The 24,433-nt window shown below is 47.1% G+C and overlaps 1 protein-coding gene across 1 annotated transcript; it reads right to left on the bottom strand.

Moving 5' to 3' along the window:
• Nucleotides 1-8,995: 8,995 nt before the first annotated feature.
• NAGPA (N-acetylglucosamine-1-phosphodiester alpha-N-acetylglucosaminidase) lies at nt 8,996-23,745 on the bottom strand. The gene is made up of 11 exons (XM_089540940.1): nt 23,617-23,745; nt 22,151-22,636; nt 20,767-20,906; nt 20,002-20,110; nt 18,470-18,598; nt 17,926-18,134; nt 17,710-17,757; nt 15,113-15,241; nt 13,692-13,799; nt 12,003-12,051; nt 8,996-11,314 (listed from the first exon to the last, which is right to left on the bottom strand). The coding sequence occupies exons 1-11, from the start codon at nt 23,742-23,744 to the stop codon at nt 11,074-11,076; spliced, it is 1,776 nt and encodes a 591-aa protein (XP_089397066.1). The 5' UTR covers nt 23,745; the 3' UTR covers nt 8,996-11,073.
• Between the last annotated feature and the right edge of the window lie 688 nt (nt 23,746-24,433).

The raw sequence follows: 24,433 nt of genomic DNA, 5'->3' as shown, positions 1-24,433 counted from the left end.
TTATATCTCTCACACACACTGCAGGAATAATAACCCACTTTGAGACTGCTTTAACTCAGTGCTAGGGAATCCTGGGAATGCTAGTGTTTGGGAGACATTGAGACTTCTCTGTCAGTGATGGCTCTGAGGCCACAATAGACTACAATTCCCAGGATTCCCCAGCACTGAGCAGTCTCAAACTGGACCATTTCCTCAGTGTGGATGCACCTGGAGAGGCATTCTGGGCACTGCAGTTCAACTACGTTTGGAGGGTTATGGGACTCCCTGTCAGAGATAGCTCTGGGGCCACAATGTACTACAATTCCCAGCATTCCCCAGCACTAACCCAGGACAGTTAAGTCACTCTCAAACTGGATTATTTCCTCAGTGTGGATGCAGCTTTGGTGAGGAACTCTGGGCATTTCAGTCCAGCAATGTTTTACTTCTGCAGTGTATTTTGGACCAGAGACAAGGTGACCAGGCACCCTCCTCCTTTTCCAGGACATGTCCTCTTCGGTCAAATTTCAAAATGTCCTCCATTTGGATCATGGCTAAGAAGCATGGATTTATAAGTACATGGGTGTTTTTAGCTTTTATTTTTGGCCATGTCCTACATTTTTTTTGCTTGGGTGCCCTACATTTTGGGGTGAGGGCATTGGTCACCTTGGTCAGAGAGCTTTCCAGGGGTTTAACTGCAATTCTGCTGTGGTGCTGGAACAGACCACCATTCCCAGAATTCCATAGCATTCAGCCAAGACAGTTAAAGTGGTCTCAAACCAGATTATTTCTCCAGTGTAGATGCAGCCCAAGCCTTTTGCCTCTCTTATGCCTGAGATTTCAAAGCCCAGCCTTGGCACCACAACAAACTACAAATCCCAGGATTCCATAGGATGGAGTGATGAGAGTGAAAGCAGTGTGGCAGCAGCCTAAGTGTGCTTAATGCAGTTCTTAACATGGTTCACCTCTTGCCTACAGAGTCTCACAAGACTTTTTTGTTTAACTACTTGTACCCATTAACTCCATTTCATGTCTCCTTTATTTAGTGGGGAGGAATACAGACAAAACAAGTCAAAATGAAGAAAAACCAAAGTCCCTTGACCAAAGGGTTTGGTTGTGGAATAAGCCTCTGAAATATGCAAGAGGCAATGTTAAAATAAAGCCATGTTCAATGCTCAAATGTGCTGTTTGTAATGGGGAGAGGGGGGTGGCCAGAAAGGGAAGTACATTTCCGTGATCTGTCTACAAATAATGTCAAAATGTCCTCCATTTTGATCATGCCTAAGAAACATGCATTTATATTAACATTTCTAAAAAAAGCCTCAATTTTTGAGTGTCCTCCATTTTTATAAAATGTGTCCTACATTTGAAAACGTTGTCCTGCATTTGTCCTACATTTGTCCCGGTTTGGAGGTCCTCACTTATGGCAACCCTATCTGAGGACTATCTTTCTTCTTTTGTGGACTTATCTTTTTTCTTTTGTGGACTTATCTTTTTGTCAAAGGAAAATACTCTCTCCAAGTCTGACTTGGCGGAAATCTTACTGCACACAGAAACTAGCTAGAGGGAGACAGCATAAGACCCTGGGATTTCCCACAATCCTTGTCTTTCTTAAAGCTATAGATCTGTATTTCCCCTCTTAAACTAATACATAGAAAACCTAATATAATCTTAACTAAATATATGTCTCAAGAGCATCAAAGATGCTCTGGAGGCATGACAAGGAGTCTTACTCATAGAGAGCTCTGGTGGCGCAGTGGTTCAATGCCTGTACTGCAGCCACTCACTTAAAACCATAAGGTTGCGAGTTCAAGACCAGCGAAAGGACTCAAGCTTGACTCAGGCTTGCATCTTTGTGAGGAGATCTCTAAAATGAGTACCCGCAAATCCCAAAGCTGTAAATCTGGAGGGACAACTATACTGTACAAGAAAACATGGAGTGAGATTAAAACTAAATTGCTCCACTACCAGGGGGTCAGACCTGCTTCTTGCACCTTCTCCACACTGCCACCCATGCCACCCTGGGCTGCTCTGAAGATGTCCACCATCTGCCCCAGCAGACCAGTCTGCATTTCCAGAGAGGCACTGAGTCACCTCTGCTCCTGGGTTGCTATGTCCTGCTGCTGGACTGATCTCTCCTGGTGCTGCAGTGATCTTTCCAGGATCTGCCTGGGGCTTGTCCTTCCTCTGCTGATAGGCACACTCCCCTTGCTCCAGGAGTGCTGTCATGTGCTCTGAGGAGGAACCCATGAGCCGCAGCACTTCTTCTTCGTGGTCTCTGCGAATCATACAAATGGGTTTTACTGCACCTGCGCAGTGCTGCTCGGAACCTTCTGGAATCACTGGGCAAAGTTTACTTTGCAACATATAGAAACTTTTGGGCGGTAACTCCGCCCACCCGTTATAAGGCTCCTGCCTTTCCACTCTTTCCCCAGTTCCTTTTTTCCGCCGCGCTAGCTGCTTCAAGGAACTTTCGCTTGCTCTTGCTTGCTTGGAATCACTTTCGTTTTTGACCTCGGACTGTTTTTGACCATTCTCTCTCTCCCGCCCCGGTAACTTCGGACTTCTTGGCTTGTTTGACTTCGCTTGTGGATTCTCCCCTCAACGTGTCGGCTTTGGAAGGATGCCTGCGCCCTTCAAAAAATGCAACGTCTGCGGGGGCAAGGTGCCCGTCCAAGACCTGCACTCTTCCTGCCTCCTGTGTCTGGGCAAGGACCATGATGCCAGAGCCTGCCCTCTCTGCAAGTCTCTGTCTTCCCAGGCCAGGAAAAACCGTGAGTCCCGGTTGACTTCGGCTATTGCCTTGGGCAAGGTTCAAGAGGGACGTCCCCGCTCGTCGTCGGTTCCTCCGATCGCGCCACCTGCGTCGTCATCCCGGGCTAGTGTTTCGAGTGTGGTGTCTGTCCCGGCCGGGACACGATCTCCCACCACCTCCGATGTGACCCGTGGTCCCCCGAGACCCAGTGTCACCGACGAACCCTCCAAGCGCCCCCAGAAGACCCCGGGGACTGAGGGTTCCGAGCCCAAGGATAGATCCGGGAGAAAGCCATCCCCGGAGGGCTCGCGCGCAAGGGAGCGCGTGGAGGCGGAGGTCCGGCTCGCTTCGCCTCCAGCCTCCAAGGCGGCATCGAAGGCATCCCGGCACGCATCCAAGTTGCCCGAGACGGAGGCATTTTCTTCTGGGAAGGCCGCACCAACGGAGAAGGTTAAGCCAGCCAAGGCCCACTCCAAGTCAGCTGCTGTCCTGCACGACCTGCCGGACAACCCCTTCTTCCCCCCCCCCCCCGAAGAACAGGCTGAGACGCCGAGATCTTCCAAGAAGAGGCGTCATAAGGAGGCAGCCGATGCTCCCGCACCCAAGAGGTCCAAGTCCACCAAGGACCACACCGGGTCGGAGCGCCAGCCCAAGGCGAAGGAGCGCGCCCCGCATAAGCAATGCTCCCCTTCTAAGAAGGCCTCGGGGTCAGCCCCCTCGCACCCAGAGACCTCTGCCTCTTCGCACGCGGCCGCCATGCTGGTCACACCACTACCGCCGGCACAAGACCCCTCTGCCATCGGTGATGACGCTCCAGCCTCTCCCCAGAGGGAGCCGTCCCCTCTCTCCTTCCACTCTGATGTTGAGGAGGTTGAACCTGGTTCTGACATGGACGAGCCGCAGGAGCCAGACACTGACATGTTCTTCGACACCGAAACCCAAATACTACATGTCGGTCCCGAAGGAGACGGCCTTCAGGGAGTTCACGAGGCTGAACCTGCGCCCGGTGGCTTTCCAGGGAGACAAACCCTCTTCCTCCCATGCAGTGGCTTCGACTTCTGTACCTCGTCGCCCGCCTTCAGAGCCCCGTCGTCAGCCTTCGGAGCCAGTGGTCCCTCGGATTCCAGCTCGCTCTCCATCCCGAGCCAAGGTCCCAGACATCCCCGTGACTTCTGATTCTGACTCCGACCGGGATCCCTTGCAGCCATCACGGGAACCGTCGGACGAAGACGAGGACCCATCCGACCCGCCTTCACCTCAGGGGATGCATCATCCGGGCCCTTCATCTCCGACTGATGATGTCTGCTCCTTCAGCGAGCACATCATTAAGATGTGCCGAACCTTGGACATCGAGCTTTCCCCTCCCGAGGAGGAGGCTCGTGATCCTGTGGAGCGCCGAGTCCTCGGTCGAGTCCCTACGCCGCCCTGCATCCCTATGCTGCCATCTCTGCAATCCATTGTCCAGAGGTCATGGGATGCTCCAGCTTCGCTCGCCGCGTCCTCCCGGAAGGTCGAGATGCTGTACCGGATCTCCCCGCCGAGTTGCCCATGGTTGACTGACCACCCCAAGCAAAACTCGGCGATTGTTGAGGGGGCCCAACAGACCTTCGTACCGAAGCAGGCGACTTCCCCGGCAGATCGTGAGGCCAAAAAGATCGATGGCCTCGCTAAAAAGGCCTATTCTTCAGCTGCCCTCATCGTTAAGGCCATAAACTACAACGCCTGTATGGGGGCTTACATCCAGGCCTTGATGGAAGGGATCTCGCCCATCGTCCCTGATGTCCCAGACGAGGTCCAACGCCGCCTGGTTGAGATCCGCGATGAGGCCCACTCGATTGGAAGCTGGCTCATCACCGCATCCAGGAATGTCGCCGACTGTGTGGGACGAGCCATGGCAGCATCGATGGCTCTGCGCCGGCATGCTTGGCTGAGGGGGTCGGACCTCAATGCCAACGTCAAATCGGCGATCGAGGACATGCCCCTGGATGGCACCGGCCTCTTTCACGCCGACACCGACGAGCGTCTGAACCGCAAGTTCAGAATGAAGGCGGCGGCGAAAAAACACGGGATGTCGTCGACTTCCATCTCACCCTTCAGAAGGAGGAATCGTCCTTGGCCACCGCAAGGTCAGTCCCAGGGCACATTCCCACAAGACCGGCAGCCTCAGCAGCAGGGCTCCCAGAGGCGCCGTTACCCCTCACAGTCTTCCTCCTTCTCTGGCCGTCGCAATTTCCCGCCTCGGTACCACAAGTCCCGTCGGCAGGATAATGACCAGGGGAAGAAGAGAGCCTGAAGGGACGCAGCGCGCTTCGTCTCTCCTTCGCCCCTCTTCTTTTTGGACATCTTGAGGCCCTTTGTTAACACCTGGGCCTCAATAACATCGGACTCGTGGGTTCTCGACATCGTCCATAGGGGATATGCCCTCGAGTTCCAAGAGCTCCCTCCGACCGGAGCCTTTATGTCCACCCTCCCCTCGGACACCCTTCTCGACGAAGTGCTCACTCTGCTTGAAAAGGGGGCAATCTCCCCTTTACCGCCCGACCAATGTTCTAGGGCCTTTTTCTCCAGGTACTTCACGGTACCGAAGACGGATGGTGGCATCAGGCCCATCCTGGACTTGAGACAACTTAACTTGTTCCTCGAATACCGTCGCTTCCGAATGGTAACCTTGGCCTCCATTCTGCCTCTGCTCCACCAGGGCCTGTGGTTTGCAACCGTCGACCTGAAGGACGCTTACTTCCACATCGGGATCCGGGAGTCCCACCGGAGATTCCTCGCCTTCGCCGTGGGCGCTGCCTCGTACCACTACAACGTGCTCCCCTTTGGCCTTGCCACGGCTCCAAGGGTCTTCACGAAGTGCATGGCACCGGTGGTGGCATACCTCCATCAGAAAGGTTTCATGGTCTTCCCGTATCTGGACGACTGGCTGTTTGCCGCCGAATCGCAGGTAGAGTTGCAGGAAGCAGTCTCATTCGCCTTGCACCTTTTGGACTCTCTCGGACTGGTCATCAATCGAGAGAAATCCCACTTCATGCCGTCCAGGTAGGTCAAGTTCATCGGAGCCATCCTCGACTCCGAAACATGCTCCGCCTTTCTCCCTCCAGACCGTTTCCAGGCACTGGTGACATCGATCAAGCCCTGCATCTCCCACAGAAGGGTGAGGGCCAGAGATGTCCAAGTCGCCCTGGGCCACATGGCATCGACGACGTTTGTGACGCCATGGTCAAGGCTTCGCCTTCGACCTCTGCAGTCCTGGTTCCTCTCAGTCTTCTCCCCGATGGAGGACCCCCCCGTCCAAGTGGCTCACGGTACCGAGACCGGTAGCGGCTTCCCTGAGATGGTGGTTGGATTACCGCAACGTGTGCACCGGGATGCCATTTCATCAACCACAGCCCCAACTGACTCTGACAACAGATGCTTCCGTGGAGGGATGGGGCGCCCACCTGCTCGACCTGGTCGTCAAGGACTAGTGGTCTGCCCAGGACAAGCTTCTCCACATCAACGCTCTCGAGATGCTGGCAGTGGAAAAGGCGCTGAGGGCATTCGAATCCGCTGTCGCAGGCAAGGTGGTCCTGAGGACAGACAACACCACCGTGATGTACTACATCAACAAACAGGGAGGCACCAGATCCAGGACCCTGCTCGACCTCACTCTCCGCATCTGGGATTGGTACATCCAGCGACAGGTCCTCCTCCAGGCGATTCATCTTCCCGGAGAGGACAACGAGTTGGCAGATCGCCTCAGCAGATCTCCGTCGGTGTGCCACGAGTGGAGGCTCCATCCCGAGACGGTCAGCGACCTCTTCGACCGGTGGGGAACTCCCCGGATCGACCTCTTCGCGACCACATGGAACAGCCACTGTCCCCAGTTCTGCTCCAGGAAGCGAATGGACGGATCCCTCGGAGATGCTTTCACCTTCCTTTGGACGGGAGAGCTCCTCTACGCCTTCCCTCCGTTCCCTCTCATCATCAGGGTGGTGTCCAAGATGACAACGGACCGTCCGCATGCGATCCTGATCACCCCGTGGTGGCCGAGACAGCCTTGGTTCGCATCCCTCCTCCATCTCTCCAGGAGATGCTTCCTCCGCCTCGATCCCCGCCCGGACCTGTTGTCGACCCAGGACGGACGGATTCTCCACCCGGACATTGAGAGCCTGCCGCTGGTGGCCTGGAGAATTCAGCCCTAACTGCCCTGCCGGAGGCGGTGAGGACGGTGATCCTGGCTGCGAGGAAACCTTCCACCCAGCGGTCCTATGCCCTCAAATGGAGGAGGTTTAGCCTCTTCCTTGATCGAAAGGGCTTGTCTCCTGCTCAGGTGTCCACTCCAGTGCTGCTGGAGTTTCTGATGGCGCTTTTGGATGAGGGGCTGTGCCTCGCATCCATCAAGTGCTATTTGTCTGCCATTTGTGCCAAGTACCAATTCGGGGGGAGGGCTTCCTTTTTTAGGGATCCCTTGGTGAAGGGGTTCCTTAAGGGATGTGCCAACTTGCATCCTCCTGTGTCGGTACCGGCGCCGGCTTGGAGCTTGGAGGCGGTACTGTCCGCTCTCCAATCCAGGCCCTTTGAGCCAATGGCCACAGCGGACTTGAGACTACTGACTTGGAAAACCGCTTTTCTTGTGGCCATCACCTCTGCCCGCCGTGCGGGCGAACTCTGTGCCTTGCGGAGGGACCAGCCCTTCCTGAGGTTTCACAAGGACAAGGTGGTCCTCCGGACAGACATTACTTTTTTGCCTAAGGTTGTGTCTGCTTTCCACATGTGCCAGGACATTGTGTTGCCTACTCTCGCATCCAATCCGACTTCGGATGCGGAGCGAAGCCTGCACTCTCTTGATGTCAGGAGAGCGCTGGCGTTTTACCTGGACAGAACTGCTGCCTCCAGTCGGTCCGAGAGACTTTTCCAATGCTACTCGGAGCCGAAGAAGGGGTTGCCTGTCTCTGCGCAGAGGTTTTCCAAATGGGTGGCCGGTACCATCCACCTCTGCTATGAACTGCTGGTCAAACCTCTCCCTGGTAGGGTGCGGTCCCATTCTACAAGGGCAATGTCAGCATCCTCTGCATTCCTGTCGGGGATTCCTTTAGAGGATGTCTGTAAGGCTGCTGTCTGGTCCCAACCTCTGACTTTTATTAAGCATTATAGGTTGGACACCAGAGCCATCCGAGACGCAGCTTTCGGGAGGGCTGTGTTGGTCTCAGGGTTGCATTGATTGCTCTTCTGATGTGCTTGGTCCTCAGCATTCATGTACATAATGCCATTGTTTTTTGCATTCTGTTGAATGTGGGCTTGCACAATTTCAAAGGGATTGGTCTTGCATGACCCGTTATTCCCTTCTCAGGTTTTGCAATACTATTGCTATGTTTGGTTTGTGCATGAACAAAGAGACTGACTCTTTTTATGGTTCCAGGTGTTTATTATTGCAATAAACATACCTTTGGTTTACCATAGCTTTGGTTTCAGGACACTCCCTCCGCCGCATACCTAAGCTTGTCAGTCTAACCCATTTGTATGATTCGCAGAGACCACGAAGAAGAAGGACAGGTTGCTTACCTGTAACAGTATTTCTTCGAGTGGTCATCTGCGAATACATACAAATCCCACCCGTCCATCCCCTCAGTGTCCTGCTCTTATTGGCTCTTTCCATCGCCTGCTTGGCGGAAAAATTGCGGAACTGGGGAAAAGAGCGGGAAGGCAGGGGCCTTATAACGGGTGGGCGGAGTTACCGCCAAAAAGTTTCTATATGTTGCAAAGTAAACTTTGCCCAGTGATTCCAGAAGGTTCCAAGCAGCACTGCGCAGGCGCAGTAAAACCCATTTGTATGTATTCGCAGATGACCACTCGAAGAAATACTGTTACAGGTAAGCAACCTGTCCTTCTTGCAGCTGCTAAGTGACGCACCTGCTTCTTCTCTCTTTCCCCCACCGGCTTGTGATCCATCGCCGGCTTCCCCCATCCCTGGCTTGAAGTAGCGCGAATGGGGACGGAAAAAAGAAAACTGATTCAAATGGCATAAAATAAGATCCCCTTTTATAGTGAGAACGAGGGATCTTTTGAAATTGGTTACAGACAGGGAGTGGATCCGAATCACAACCCATGTTATTCTGTGAGAGGGAATGAGCCCCATGTTTCATCCTCATTTAGACTTCCAGTTAGGCTCTTATTCCTTTCAGCTAGTAATGGTGCAGTGAAAAATGATATACAGAATGTCATGTACCATCTCCTTTGGCAGGAAATTACATTTTTCCCTTTACAAAACCTTAAGTCATACGCAAACCAAGGACCATTATACAAGAGGGGGGGAAATCAGTTTATTTTGTACAAAGAGTATTCCCACTCCAATCATGACTGCCAAATTTCTTCAAGTTTTTCATTTTTAAAGGTAACAAAATAGATCCTTTCAGCATACACACTTCAAAAGTGGCACAGTAACTTCTGCTGGGTTTTGGCAATCAGTACAAAAAGAGGTAAAGTGCACCAAAAGCATTAGATAGTCTGTCTCAGACTAATCTTTTAAATAAGTTACCAGAGGACAACTGTCTTGCCCAAAGTAAATGTAGAACATTCAAAAACCCCTTTCTCATGATACCTAAACCCCCAACAATTAATGCTACCATAAGTTTTCTGTAATAATCAGAGAACTGGAAGTAAGATCCATAATATTATCAAGCCCTTTTTCAGCATTATACTTTAAGTGAGGAAAGAAAAGAAACACAAAGTTGAGGGTGGGGTGGGAGGACATAATAATCCCTGTAATTTTAGGGTAAGTCCTTACTTTGCTCATTCCTGCTTTATTTTGCAAATGTTACTGCATAAAGCAGCTTGCTCCCACCCTCATTCAAAACCGCCCTTGTCCATTAAGTCCCTGAGCTATATATTGGTACTTAAATGTAGCATACATTCAATAGAGGCAACTTTAATTAAACCAATGACTCTCTTTAAGAAGAAAACCAGGTCCCCTAAAACAGCCTTCTAAGTATGATGGACTATAACTCACATAAGGCTGGGGTAGTGGGAATTACAGTGAACAATGGTGATAGCTATCCCACTTGGCCCCAGCATTTAGCATATAAGACTGCCCTGCCTTTGAACCTGGCCAACTCCCTTTAGCAATCACCCACCAAGTCATGCAAGTGTACATAACTTGGATGTACAACTGCACATACGCGGACGGTGCATAACTATTTGTTAGCACCATCAATGTAGCACTTGCTTTACTGGGATAGTGAAGGCAAGACAGTGCCCATTCCTCACTGCACAATGGGGAAATAAGCAGGCACACTGGCAGACACACAACATACATACTGTATAGGTTGGGAAATTTGGGAAAATATAGTTAAAAACTGATCAAATGAGAGTACTGTATATACTCGACTATAAACTGACCTCATGTATAAGGGCAGGTTTTGGGACCAAAATTATGGATTTTAATATGTCCCATGGATAAATTGAGGGTAAAATTTAGGAGAATTTAACAAATTATGTAAAGGACAAAGCAAAGGAAAATGATGCCAAAGAACTTACAAAAGTCCTGCAAGCATAACTGTTTGTGCTCACACTAAAAGCTGGATGAATGAGAGAACAGAGGGGGTCAGTGCTTCCAGTACAGATTATATATATTCTTGCCTTTCAGCAGGGGATGGTTCTTTTTAGTTAAAGTACAGTACTCACATTGACCTGTGGATAGGTCAACTCATGTTTTCTGGATCAGTTTACCTAAATTTCTAGACTTATACATGAGTATATACAGTAGTTACCTGGTAGGCAAGAGCCAGGGTGGTGTAGTGGTCTCAATGTTGGACAACTCCTCTGGAGATTAGGGTTCGAGTCCCCACTTGGCCATGGAAACCATTCCCACCCCCAGAATCCCCTGTCACCTTAGGGTTGCCATCAGTCAAAAAATGACTTGAAGGCAAACAACACCACTTGCTAGACATCCAATAACCCAGAGGCCCAAGAAGACTGTGGGTCAAAGAGCCAAATTAACCCTGAAAGCTCTTATGTCTCCAATAAGCCCACCTAGAAAAACAAAGCTTGACAGGCCTACTGTGACTTAAATCTAAACCCGTTAACAAGATTCTGGCCTTAAGGTGTACTTACAGAGCTGTAAATCATCAATACCTTTTTTCAAATGTTCTGTCAGGGCCACTGTCTGGATTTTCAGCTCGAGGAATCAAAATCTCATTGCTAGCCTTGGGATCATCTAGGCTATTTTCTCCAGAAAATACTTTGAGACAACAGTCTCTGCACCTTCTGCAGTGGAGTTCTTCATTGAGAAAGAAGGAAGCCTTTGGAAGATTTTGCTACAAATTGCCACTGTGATAAAGGATGTCACTTTTGTCCTGTGGTCAAAGGGAGTCGGCCCTTTCTGTATGGTTTGGGTCCCAGGCTTCCTCCACCTGGTCTTCTTTATCCCAAGCTGTTGATGGACAACTATGGGTTTCCCCGTTCATTTCTTCCAGTGGGTGATAGGTGTATTTTCCATGCTCTCTTCGCACTGTGGAGCGGCAGAAGAGGAGCTTCATGTTCACTGCGCCGCTGATCAAAAGCAGGATGAGCAAACTGACTGTTACACCCATCCATGCCTTCCTGTAAAAATAACCGACAACAGTAAACAACTGTCACAATGGTAATAGTTGTCAGAGCAAACAACTGTGATAGCAAAGACAGAACAATATGGTTATTAATTGCTACATTCCAGTAAAAATACCCTGTATTTTTGCTTCCTACAGGTCTGTTTTGAAACTGTTATGTGTTAAGACACATTTTATCTATTGTGATCCTCTGGTAAAACCTTTGTGGCAAAGGAGGGATATAAATTGGGGTGGGGAATAACAGCCATAATAATGAAACACTAAAAAGTTTGGCTAAAGAGTGGCTACAGCACCTTTAAACTCATCCAGTAGAGTGGAGGGTTGCAGGGAAGGCCTAACGTTCTGCTTTTAACATGTTGCTACAGTCTATAGTGTAGTTCCATCATAGAAGACAGGAATACAATTAGGAATTTCTGGTGATTCAACAGCGTAAATGAAGAGTCACCATGGAGTAGCAGTTTGAATGTTGGACAAAGACTCTGGGAAACCAGGGCTCAAATCCCAGCTCAAACATCTAGAAACCTGGTGCCCTTGGACATGCCACACACTCAGCCTCAGAGGAAGGCAGTGGCAAACCTCCTTGACCAAATCTTGCTAAGAAAGCCTTGTGATAGTTTGCCTTAAGGTGAAAATAACTTGTGGGAAGTCAACAGCAACAACAAAAAATCCATAATGCAACTTACTGTGTGAAAAGGTGGTCCTCCTGATTGTCTTTCAACAAGCACTGCCCTGCTGGAAACCAGAAAGACAGGCCAATATGTAATTAGAAAGAGACTGGATCCTTCTTTGCTAACAAGCAAGAAAGACAAGACAGATTTCTAGTATGCATAAAGTGGGGTATTAAACTTTCATGACTTAATTCAGAACAAGAACATCCATTTCTCCTCTTGTTCCTAATAGGTGATGAGATGGGGGAAAATAAAAGAAGGGGGTTGTTCAGTACAAGCTAAAGCACAATGACTCTCTTAACTTACATCTGGTGTCCCTCAAGGAGCTATTTTGCCCCCCATGCTATTTAACATTTACATGAAACCGTTGGGAGAGATCATCCGGAGACACGGGGTGCGGTGTTATCAATATGCTGATGACACCCAAATATGTTTCTCTGTGTCTCCGACTGATGCAGTGACTAGGGATGGCATCTCTCCTCTAAATGCCTGTCTGGAGTCGGTAATGGGCTGGCTGAGGGAAAACAAACTCAGTCTGAATCCAGAGAAAACGGAAGTACTAGTGATAGGCTCCCCAGGCCCGGGTAGTGAAATTTCTCCACCTGTCCTGAATGGGGTCACACTCCCCCTGAAGGACTCAGTTCGCAGCTTGGGAGTGCTTCTGGACTCGTCGCTCCAATTGACGTCTCAAGTGGATGCGATGGTCAGAAGCGCCTGTTATCAGCTTCTGCTGATACGCCAGCTGCGACCCTATCTGGGCCGGGGGGACCTTGAAACTGTGGTACACGCTCTGGTAACCTCTCGATTGGATTTCTGTAATGCGCTCTACATGGGGCAACCCTTGTACCAATCCCAGAAGCTTCAATTAGTGCAGAATATGGCAGCAAGATTGGTCGCCGGTCGTTCTATCGCTGACCATATAACGCCCATCTTACATGATCTTCATTGGCTGCCCATTCGCTTCCGGGCGCAATACAAGGTGTTGGTAATTACCTATAAAGCCCTAAATGGCTTGGGCCCAGGTTACTTGGAGGACCGCCTCTCCCCATATAATCCGCCCCGCACACTCAGGTCAGCTGGGAAGAATTTGCTGAGGATGCCAACTGCGAGATATGCGTCGACCTCGCAAAGGGCCTTTTCCATCTCGGCCCCACAAATTTGGAACACCCTTCCCGATGAGCTCTTCTCCATCACCTCCCTGGATCTCTTTAAAAAGAGATTCAAGATCTTCTTCTTCTGTCAAGCTTTCCCCCATGTGCCTTGATATGTGTGGTTCCCCCCCTGATATGTATCTTGTACCATTGATTATCAACTCAGCTGGCTTTGATATGGTTTTTATGGTTTTAAATTGTGATTGAATTTTTATTGTCAAGTTTTAATGTTATGTATATATCGTGTTGTTATTTTTGATTATTGTATTTTGTATTCTTTGTTGTGCACCGCTTTGATCAGTTTTGGAAAAGCGGTATATAAATAAATTTTATTATTATTATTATTAAGCCGAAGAAGATGTGGCAGCAGGAATCTATGAAGTTTCCTTTTAAAAATGAGACTGATCGCTCCAATTTAGAATTGCTATACTGACTGGTCACAGTCCTCCATAGCCAGCATCAAGAAAGGAAAGCCCATTTTCTGGCTCTGCATTTAAAGCATATGCTCTCCTCCAGACCTGGGCCCAAAACATAAAACTTCCATCGAACTCACCCATTGCAGAAGAAATGTTGCAACTGCCCGTCTTCTGATCACAAGGACACTGGTTTGGACACTGACAGGTATGTTGGCAGTTTGGTCCATAAAGTCCAATGGGGCATACTGAAAAAGTGATGGCAAAACACCAGAGATATAACAACAGGCAAGTCATAGAGCTGGAGGCGTGCCACTTTGTGCCAGGCAACAGCAAAGCCAGGCTCAAATATACTTGAACAGCTGAGCCTGGCATCCAGAGCAGTCTCCAATCCTTTACCCTCACAGACCATATTGTTCCCTTTTGAGATCACCGAATAGCATCAAAAACCTCTGCAGGGTTTCCCAGGCCTCTAGAGTATGTGTTTAGGGTGCAAATGGGGGAGCAACTCAGGTGAGGGCAATGGAAGGATCCTGGCCTGCGGTTCCTTTCAAACTTTCTGCCTTATACTATGACAAACTATTACAAGGATGTGGAAAGTCATTGATTAGACCAGTTGTTTTCAACTTTGGACCTTCCAGATGTTTTGGACTTCAATAATTGCCAGCCTGCATGGCTAATGGTCTGGGATTCTGGGAATTAAAGTCTGAAAAATCTGGAGAGCCAGAATTTAAGAAACCCTGGATTAGATTCAAATGAAAGAGGCATTTAAGTCATCTTGACTTTCTTTATCCATAGGTGACTCCAGAACATCTTCCGTCAGCCTGTCATTCTAAAAAACTCCTTTCTTCTCTGACTGAGCCCACATTCTGGCTCCCTTATTCTTATGATACTGAGCACATGTGTATATACCCCCATAATAAAACGGAATTATAAAGGCTTAGAGTAAGTTAGCAATAGGCACAAATACAAGAAGCAAGTAAAAGACAACAATGGGAATCAAAAGTAAAAAGGAAGGGCGCTCAATCTCATGCTTAACAAAGAACCAAGCAAAGTCACCCAGTGGTGCAGTCCAGTGATGACCCTACTACCTGAACGCAGCTTTGTGACCCCCCCACCCCAACTTGTTACTCCATATGAACAGAATCTCTGCATGCAGAAAGCTAGTATTTTAGAAAGGGGAGATGGGGACAGCAAGAGCTCAGCCTGTCTTTTAAAACGGATAACTTTCCAGACAAAAGTAGTTCTGATGTGGGCAATCATTCAAACATGTGTCTATCCCCCTCTGTCCAATCTGCGTGATCAATATAGTCTCACAAGAGCATAGAAAATATACTTTTTTTGGGGGGGGATATAACTCTCAGACTGCCCCCAGTCAGCAAAGCTCAGAGGTTCTAAATTTTGAATTCTACATTCTCCTTAGCACTTATAAGTCATCACCCAGTATCCAAACTAGTTTAGGCAGGTAGGTAATACTTAGGTAGGAGATATCAGGGCACATACTTGAACATGGCTAGGTTTGAGTCTGCTATTACAGATATGAGGAGGGAAATTCTCCTACCTTCTTCACAGAGGGTTCCTCGGTAGCCATCTGGGCACGTGCAAGATCCACGGATAGGGTCACACTGTCCTCCATTGAGGCAGAGGCATTTTTGGAGACAGCCATCACCATAGGAACCCTTTGAACACACTAGGATACAGGGAGAAAAGCCCAAGTCCACACACAGAATTGTATGAAGGTTTTTAGCAAGGAGCTCACTAGGATGTAATCCCACTCCAATGGCTGGAGTCCCATTGGTCTGCATGTTTGTTGTTGTTGGGTGACCTTGGGCAAGCCACACTCTCTCTCAGCCTCTGAACAAAACTTGTCATGAAAATCATATGATATGTTTGCTATTTTGTACTTTTTTGCTGCACAGGTTGCCCTGAGCACCATTTGCTGGTACGAAAGGGATTGGAGGAATGACAAAGTATTTATCACCAAAAACATAAAAAGTAGAATTCAGAGACATAACCATTTTAGTTTATAATATCCATATGCAAAGGGATCTCGTAGCTCAAGACTAACTTGTACTTAGCCTCAAAGGTGCTATAAAATCCTTTTGCATAAAAAAGTAGGTCAAACTTTTTAATATGTGTGTGTGTGTATATATATTTCAATTTTTTACACATTTACAGAATAACAAAGAACATCTTTCACTGCTTATGTCTATAAGTCATAGAATATCTCAGTAGACAATTTGTTATTACAGTGCGCCCGCGCCATACGCGGGTGCGCCATACGCGGCCTTGAGCATACGCGTTCAAGCCGCGGGGCGGTGCGTCCCATTCAATTGAATGGGCGCGTGTGCCCGTTGTGCTCTGCGCACGCACGCACCGCCGTGCACGAGCCCCATTGTTTCCAATGGGGCTCGAGCATAGGCAGAATTCGCCTTACGCGGAGGGATCCAGAACGGATCCCCCGCGTAAGGCGAGGACGGACTGTACATCAACTGATATACAAATATTCAGTTTTTTGAATAATGATTTTTTTTAAAAAAATGAGTATATAAATTCAATTTCTATTTTTCCAGTTTTGCTTAACATTAATCTAAGCCTTGACCGCCTTATTATATTTACAGTATGTCCAGTATGCAATAAAACAATAACATCTGTGTTACAACCTGAAATCTCTTTTGTACCTTTTAGATATTTCCAATATTTTAAGTATATTTTTCCCCTCTAATCAATTGTCGTTCTCATCTATCTATGTCAGGGGTCGGCAACCTATGGCCCGTGGGCCGGATCCAGCCTGGCGAGGCCTTGGGACCGGCCCTAGCCCAGTCCTGCCTCTGATTGCCGCCCCCACCGCAGCTTCTGCGCCACTCCAGGCGCCATTTTGAGTTCGGCCCCCCAGTTGTCTGAGGGACAGCAACTCGTCCCTGGCTCAAAAAGGTTGCCTACCCCTGATCTATGTATATGTGCACATATATAGATGCGAACCACAAGTGATTGAAGTAGGTTGAACTTTTCAATCAAACCAATACACTACCCAACAATTTAACCAACTGCAGCATTTCACAATGACCCTAAAGTATTATTTTGCTGAAGGGCAAAACGTTATATATTTCACTTTATATGTGCGTGTGCATATAAATTTATGCCCTGTATAATCCTGTACAGCGCGCCCGCGCCATACGCGGCCTTGAGCATACGCGCTCAAGCTGCGGGGCGCGCGCAGGGCGGAAGGGGCGGCGCGTCCCATTCAATTGAATGGGCGCGCGCGCCCGTTGCACCCCGTGCGCTCCCACGCCGCCGCACACGAGCCCCATTGTTTCCAATGGGGCTCGAGCATAGGCGGAATTTGCCTTACGTGGCGGGATCCGGAACGGATCCCCCGCGTAAGGCAAGGACGGACTGTACACACATAACAGGAGACTATATAAAACCCACTGAAATCAATGGGTCTTACTTCTGAGTAGATATATACAGGACTACACTGTTAGGAACTGATCGTCTGTTCAACAGAGTTTATAATGGTCATACAAACTTATGAAATAAATTAAAGCAAACAAAAGAAACCATGTAGGTTCAGTCGTTCTTTCCCGCATCCAGATATGTTGTCAGGATCTCAATCCCTTTAGATTTCCTGCTGTAGCTTACAGAGATATGTTTGGTGTGTTTATGGCATTTTAATACTGAATGATGGGATATGCTATCATGGGTTAATGGTGGCATTGGTGCCTGCATTCCTTAGAATGTTTAACATATTACGTGGGGAGTAGAGATTGTGCTGAAAGCTTGAAGTCTAAACACATGAGAATGGCTGTTATGGGGATGGAAGGAGATGGGACTCTGAGAATAAGGTAAAACAAAACTGTTTATTTCTATTGGCAAATGGGGTGTCAGTGAACTCAAACCTTGAACTGCTATGTGCTTTAAATATAGTGTTTAACGGCTCAAGCCTTAGTCCTCACAACACAAGTCTGCTGTGCACATATTTGTGTTTCTGAATAAAGCAATTTTTATTTCATAAGCTTGGACTTCTGAACTGAAGTGATCTTGTGCATGACATATAGAATCATAGAGTTGGAAGAGACTGCAAGGGCCATCCAGTCTAACCCCCTGCCATGCAGGAAATCTAAATCAAAGCATCCTGTAAAAGAAAGATCTGGTTACCTTCGCTACAATTAGTGCCTTCCCAGCCAGCATCGCAAAGGCATCCCGCTGCAATCAAAGGGAACATGAGAAGAAGAAAAAGAGAAATCAATGGTTGTACTGAGACCGGAGGCCAGGCAATATGTTCAAGCAATGCGCTTGGTCAAGCCCTATGTGCTACAGCCTCCTCTCCCTGGCCAACACACACCATACTTGCTTCAAACAGCACGTTCTTACTCTCTGTGCACATTCCATGCAGGCTGCAGTTGGAAGGCCCACAGTCCAGGACATTGCAGGCTGGCCCTCTCCAGAAAGCGCCACTGCACTGGCATTGTCCAAGCGAGCAGTGTCCGTGCCCGCTGCAGTCCGGAGGCTGACAAGGCGGCTCATGGACACACATGACGGTTGAGATCTGTCGAGGGCAGCGCCACATGGCATCAAACTGACTGGGAAGAGGGGAAGGAACAGAGAGAAAGTGGATGTTTTCAAAGGTGAAGCTGTGTCAGTCTGTTGCAGCATGAAAAGTAAAAAGGGAGGGGGAGAAAAAAGAAAACTAGAAGCACCTTTTGAGCCTAACTGGTTTATATTTTTTGCACTTTGTGCATCTGAGGAAGTGAAGTAGGTCTATGAAAGCTTATGTTACAACAACTCTTGCACAGTCAGTCTCAAAGGTGCTACAAGATCCTTTTGCATACTCTCAATAATGTTAGCAGAAATGACCCAAAGGCCTGAAGCACAGTAGCAGGGATTTGGCAGGGTTAAGTAATAAAGGAGTACTTACCAGTGATCTGAGGGGTAACTAGCAAGTGTTCCATTTAAGACCAGAGTGGCTGATCCTCCACCATCCAGGTTGATAGCATTGATGACACCCTGTTTCTTCAGGAAGTCAGCCATTTCCCAGAGGTTCAGTCTGTGCAATGAAGGATAGAGTGATTCAAAGAAGGACAGTATTACACGAGGAGAAAATGATGCATTGGTTGAAGCAGCACAAGGGAGGAATTAACGGGTGACAGGATTTCCCTTCTGTATTTTCTTGTCTTCAGTGCTAGCCTGGGGCTGCATCTCCACTGCAGAAATAAGTTTAGTTTGACACCGCTTTACCTACCATGGCTTCATGCTATGGGATCCTGTGATTTGTAGCATGTTGTGGCACCAGAGCTCTTTGAGAGGAAAGGCTAAAAAGCTCATAAAATTACAAAAAATTCGTAACACTGAGCCATGGCAGTTAAGCAGTGTCAAACTGCATCATTTCTGCAGTATAGATTCAGACAGGATTTTACTCTTCAGGCATTTAAACCTGCCGTTCTTCTCTTTCAGATAGGATGCAAATCTCTTTTGAGCTGGAGAGCCAAATTTGGAGCCAGGGGCCCTTAACAAACAGACCTACAGACAGGATGTTTTTAAACAGAGTTTTGGGTGGCTATTAATTTTAGCTAAGATGTTTTCACTTAGATTTCCAATGCTAGCAGAGCACTGGACTAAATCAGAGTGTGGAAAGTGTAACCCAGGGACCACATGTAGCTCTTGAGACCCCAAAGTGTGGCCCTCAAAGAGCTCTTGAAGACTTCAGACCTATCCATCTAACAATAAAAATCATATCAATTTTCAGATCTGTTTACCTGAAAAATGGCCCAAATCACCCAAACCACTAGCAAATGCAGCGTTTTTGCCTCCTGCATTGCCCTCAGCCCTTCCCAAATAAAAAACAGCTGCTGAAAATCAGTCCCAATGGCAGCTGAAAGTGACTGTACATCATTACCAGTACACTAAAACATGCTATAGTGTGCCAGGTGGGTTCAGACCCCACCGACTGTACAGTAAAGAACCCAAAATCCTTTGCTGCCAAGCAGTGATCTCTCAGGCTGCTGCCACACTGCAGCATTAATGCAGTTTGACACAATTTTAATTGCCGTGGCAATATCCTGTAGAATTCTGGCATTTATAGTTGCTGTGTTCCTGACATAGAAGGCTGAACATCTCTCAGAACTACAAATCCCAGGATTCCACAGCATTGAGCCACAGCAGTAAAAGTAGTGTCCAAATGCATTAATTCTGCACTGCAGCTGCAGCCTGAGAGGTCAAAGGCTGGAAAACTTCCTGATCTCGTAGCTGAGGTGCCTGTAATCTTTCATGGCAAGCACCTAGGAAGTGGGGTTCTCTGCTTGGATCCTTTAAGTTGCTGCCTTTTTAAAGGGAGCACTATCCCACAGCTTATGTTTGCAAGGAAAATTCTTCCCTCCTGTGAGCCAGAGTTTAACCTGAGTCAGAAATCACTCTGAGTCATGGTGAGTTTAGGGAGTTATGTAGACGTACCCTCTGGTGTTTGTCTGTCCATCCACATGCACCAGCACTAGCTGTCCTTGTTTGTCATGCCCCACTGCTGTCCTGGCAGACACCGTATTGATAAACTTGTCAAAAGTCCCTGAAGCGAGAAAAAAGACAAATGGTGATGCAGCAATCATTCTGACTAAAAAATTTTTTCCAGTCACACCTACCAACTGACTACTTCAAACTACTGACTGCTATGATGGCTCTCACATTAATTACCCCTCCTATATAAGCTATGGTAGTTGCAAGGTAGTCGGCAATGTTCCTCACCTTCACTGCATTTAAACAAAAACAATTTCCACTCCGCCAAGCCACCCTTGTGCCAGTCACTCCTGTGCCACAAAGACTCCCCTCCTTGCCAGAGATGATATTCTGGCTCCTGGCAACTCCTATGAAATCCACCATTACACTGAAAAACATTCTTCATCCATCCATCCAACCAACACTACCCAACCTCCCCACCTTCATTTTCTTGGTGGCCACTGTACATCTTTCCCATCTACTTTGTCCCAAATTCTGCAATAAGAAATGCTGGATTTGGCCATTTCCATACTTGACGCCTCTATGACATCTCTCCATTTTGCACAATTTATTCACATTCTTTATCGCTTGATGCACCAGGGGCATTTCAGGGACTGAGTGGCCCAAAGAAAGCTTCTCTCATTTGTTCTGCATATGTACAACAGATCCAGAAATAAAAGGTTATTTTACAGGAGAACCCATTCAGAAATGTGGCTTAGGAGACATTACCTGTTGTCTGTATTTCATCACACTCCACAGCCCGACTCTGATTCACATACACCTCCCCGTTTCGCAAGAGCCAAACTACCCCACTCACAAGCTGTATAAAGGGGTTCTCTTTAGCCAACACTTCTTCCTCGGAAAGGTAGCTGGAAGTGATGAGAATTAGTCCCTTAACTGGAAGATGAGATGGTCAGAAATATCATGCAGAAAAATTTCTGATCGAAATAAGGCTCACAACACTTGGCAGCCATCAGGATCTCATAAAAACCTGGGGCAGGAGTAGACCACTCATGTCTGCCCTGAGTCTCCTTGGTATCTTTTTCTATCCTGATGCTATGAGTCTAGCAATGACAGGAACTCACTAATTAAAATCAATTAAATTTATCAATTTACTTAGAAAAGGGACAGTTTTCTTTGAGCTATGATTTAAAGAATAATTTTGACACTAGGCAGACTTCTGAAGATGTATAAAGATTCCAATAACATCTGTTAGAAATGTACTGTAATCGAAAAGACTGAACTTTTTATCTTATGTGGCAGACCTGTGCCAAGGTTAGAAAATATTGGACTCAGACACATTCTATTATTGAAACCATTTTGAAAGCTAAAAATTGAAGCAAGAACTTTTTTTTATTGGGGCTGATGGACCAACGGATGGAGAAAAATATGGATTAATTGTCCAGTGTAGGATTACAGCTGCCAGATACTCTATAGACAGAAGTGGAAGAATATGGATATATCTTCACAGAATGGTTGCCAAAACTGGATGACTTTGCTGAGATGGATAAATTGAAAAATTCAATCAGAGAGAGGTCTCTTAAGGCTGCATCCACACCACATAAATAATGCAGTTTAACTGCTGAATGCTATGAAATCCTGAGATTTGTAGTTTGTTGCGACACCAGTCCTATTTGACTGAGAAGGCTAAATAGTTCACAAAACTAGTTTCCAGAACTCCACATCACTGAGCCACGACAGTTAAAGTGTTGTTGAACTGATTACTTCTGCAGTGTGGATGCAGCCTTAATAACTTTTTAAAAGAATGGTAAGTGATAATTAATTTTATGAGATAACGTTGGGGGGGGGATAGCAATTTTAGGATTTGAAGAACAGTAGAATAGAATAACATCCTGAGATTTGTAGTTTTTGTGAGGCACCAGCACTCTTTGGCAGAGAAGGTTAAAGACCTTGTAAGACTACAAATCCCAGGATTCCATAGGATGGAATTACAGCACTTAAAGTGGTGTCACACTGCATTATTTCTACAGTGCAGATGTACCCTCTATATACTCCCAACTCTGGCTTTAAGTCACTTTCTGGCTGCTGATCTCTGATTTGCCACACCTGTTTTAAAGGGAACAATTATACCAAAAAGCAGATGTGCTCTTACCCAAATACCAGAGTGCCATCCTTCCTGATGCCAAACTGAGCATTCTGGACTCCTTTGGAGCTTTGCACAAGATGGCCGTCACTCACAATGTTGCCAAGGCACTGTCCCGTATCCATGTTAAAATAGCCCCCATTCTGAGCCACGAGGCACCTGCTGTTTCTTGCAGTCTCTTCCACTGTTGCTGTACTATGGGAGTGGCATCCACCTGCCCCGCCAGGCTCCAGCACAGAGAACGTCCTCAGAGGGTCTCTCACAATTGTGAAATGGCCATACACTTGTCGACCGTTGCGATCCTCTGGAGGAATGTACGAAACAAATCCACGTGTGACAACCAGTGGAGAAACGCTGCTGTTGTCGCTGGGCCACAATTCATGAGTGGCATTGCCAAGCAGGAGAGTTTGACAGTCCCTGATGTACCGAAGGCGATGTTGAGGTCCATGTTGTGGAGGAGGATATGGCAGGCAGAGGTCATCATTCATTGAATTCCTGAAAAGCAGAGTCTCCAATATCAATAATGAAGGTTCAGCTTCACTTCAGTTGAGCATGCGCCCATTTGTGACAGGTGTGGTCAACTGGGGGGGGGGGGGGGGTGTCTACAATTTCTGTCAGCCAGTATTGGCAATGGTAAAGAATTATACGAATTTACTGTAAAAATAAACACACGCACACCCAAAATGCCACGGTCCTCATCCCTGGTTTAAGCGCTAGATCCCAAACTGCCCTAGATGTTCAAGGGGAGTCGCAGGATGTATTCATATTTGACAAACATATTTGTCTCAGCATGCAAAGTGATCTTGTAGCACCTTTTAGCCTAACTAGACTAATCAGTTGTAGAGTGAGCTTTCACAGACTTAGGTCTACTTCCTCAGATGCATGGAGGAAATAGACCTAAAGTCTACAAAAAGAAGCATCAAGGGGGAGATTAAGGACATTAAAAATGTCCATTTAGAATAGCAACTGGACAAGCAGACTCAGTAGGAACAGAGGTCCCCACTACTGTACTTCTACTTATTTTTTAAAGCAACTCCAGTGTTGCATCTACACACCCATTTTCTCTTCTGTTCTTTCTTCTGGCAATGCATGCCCCCCTTTTAAAAAGCTACCGCTCTATGCAGAGATCTTTAAGCAGAGGCTGGATGGCCATCTGTCAGGGATGCTTTGATTTAGATTTCCTGCATGGCAGAATGGGGTTGGACTGGATGGCCCTTGCGGTCTCTTCCAACTCTATGATTCTATGACTGTACATTCAAGGCGTAGTTTTTAAATCCTGCATACACTCGAAAAAGCTCTAGGGATGTACACATACATTACCTCCACCCCAAACTGCCATTCTGTGCCATCTTTCCATCTGGAGAGGGCCATACTAATTTAAAATAAACTCTCAGCGAAACATTTTAAACTATGGGTGCATTTACACAACAGAGGAAGAGAAGAAGCCCGGTCTTCCTCAGCTTTGGGGCCCTTACCTGGCAACAGTGGCCCCCTGAGCCTCCAAAAAACAGCCCAGCAGCAGCGCCCAGAAGGATGCAACAAAGGCTGCCAGTTTTTGCCTCCTGCATCTTCCACGTTGGGCACAGCCACTGGAGGCCGCCATGTTGAGCCCACAGCAGAGTCACATGATGACAGGCGGTCACGTGGATGCAACTCAGAAAGGAGAACCAGGAAGTTGGCATGGGTAGCTCTCTTGCTCCCTCTGCTGGCTGCCTCGTGGCATACATATATTTTATATGTATACATTTATTTATAATTATTGTATAGTTTTATATTTTGTTTTATTTTTTTAAATATGCTTTAAGTTGTAATCTTGTAGCGCTTTAATTAGGTTATTTTTAATTATTATTTTTTAATTAAAAATTCTGTTTTAATGTGTCTTTATATCGTGAGCCGCCTTGGGAGAACGGCGTCAGAGAAAATAAATAAATAAATAAATATTATTATAAAATAGAATAAATATCATTCCTTAGATTCGAATCGACTGCATCTGTAAAAGGCCATGTAAATTTATGGCCCTATACAAATAAACAATAATAATAATAATAATAATAATAATAATTTATTTTGAGTATTTATACCCAGCTCTTCTGCCACAAAGGCTTACAATTTATTCTTACTTCTAATTTTAATTTGAATACTGATGATGATGATGATGGTGTCACACTCTCTCAGCCTCAAGGGAAGGTAATGGCAAACCTCCCTTGAGCAAATCTTTGCCTGAGGGTTGCCATAAGTCAGACACAAACTGAAGGCGCACAGCAACAACAACGGGGCACCATCACTATTTAG

This window comes from Sceloporus occidentalis, unplaced genomic scaffold (assembly GCF_023333645.1).
Source record: "Sceloporus occidentalis isolate IW3139 unplaced genomic scaffold, rSceOcc1.0.p SCAF_10, whole genome shotgun sequence".
NCBI classification, from domain to species: domain Eukaryota; kingdom Metazoa; phylum Chordata; class Lepidosauria; order Squamata; family Phrynosomatidae; genus Sceloporus; species Sceloporus occidentalis.
The sequence above is the reverse complement of the archived record's forward strand: the minus strand, read 5'-3'. Positions and strand labels throughout refer to the sequence as shown.

Coding starts and splice junctions, on each gene's coding strand:
- NAGPA (XM_089540940.1), bottom strand. CDS start 23,744: ATGGCGGCCTCCAGTGGCTGTGCCCAACGTGGAAGATGCAGGAGGCAA. Junction 13,800..15,112: donor AGGAACCCTCTGTGAAGAAG/GTAGGAGAATTT, acceptor TCACTTTTTCAG/TATGCCCCATTGGACTTTAT. Junction 12,052..13,691: donor CAACATTTCTTCTGCAATGG/GTGAGTTCGATG, acceptor TCTGGTTTCCAG/CAGGGCAGTGCTTGTTGAAA.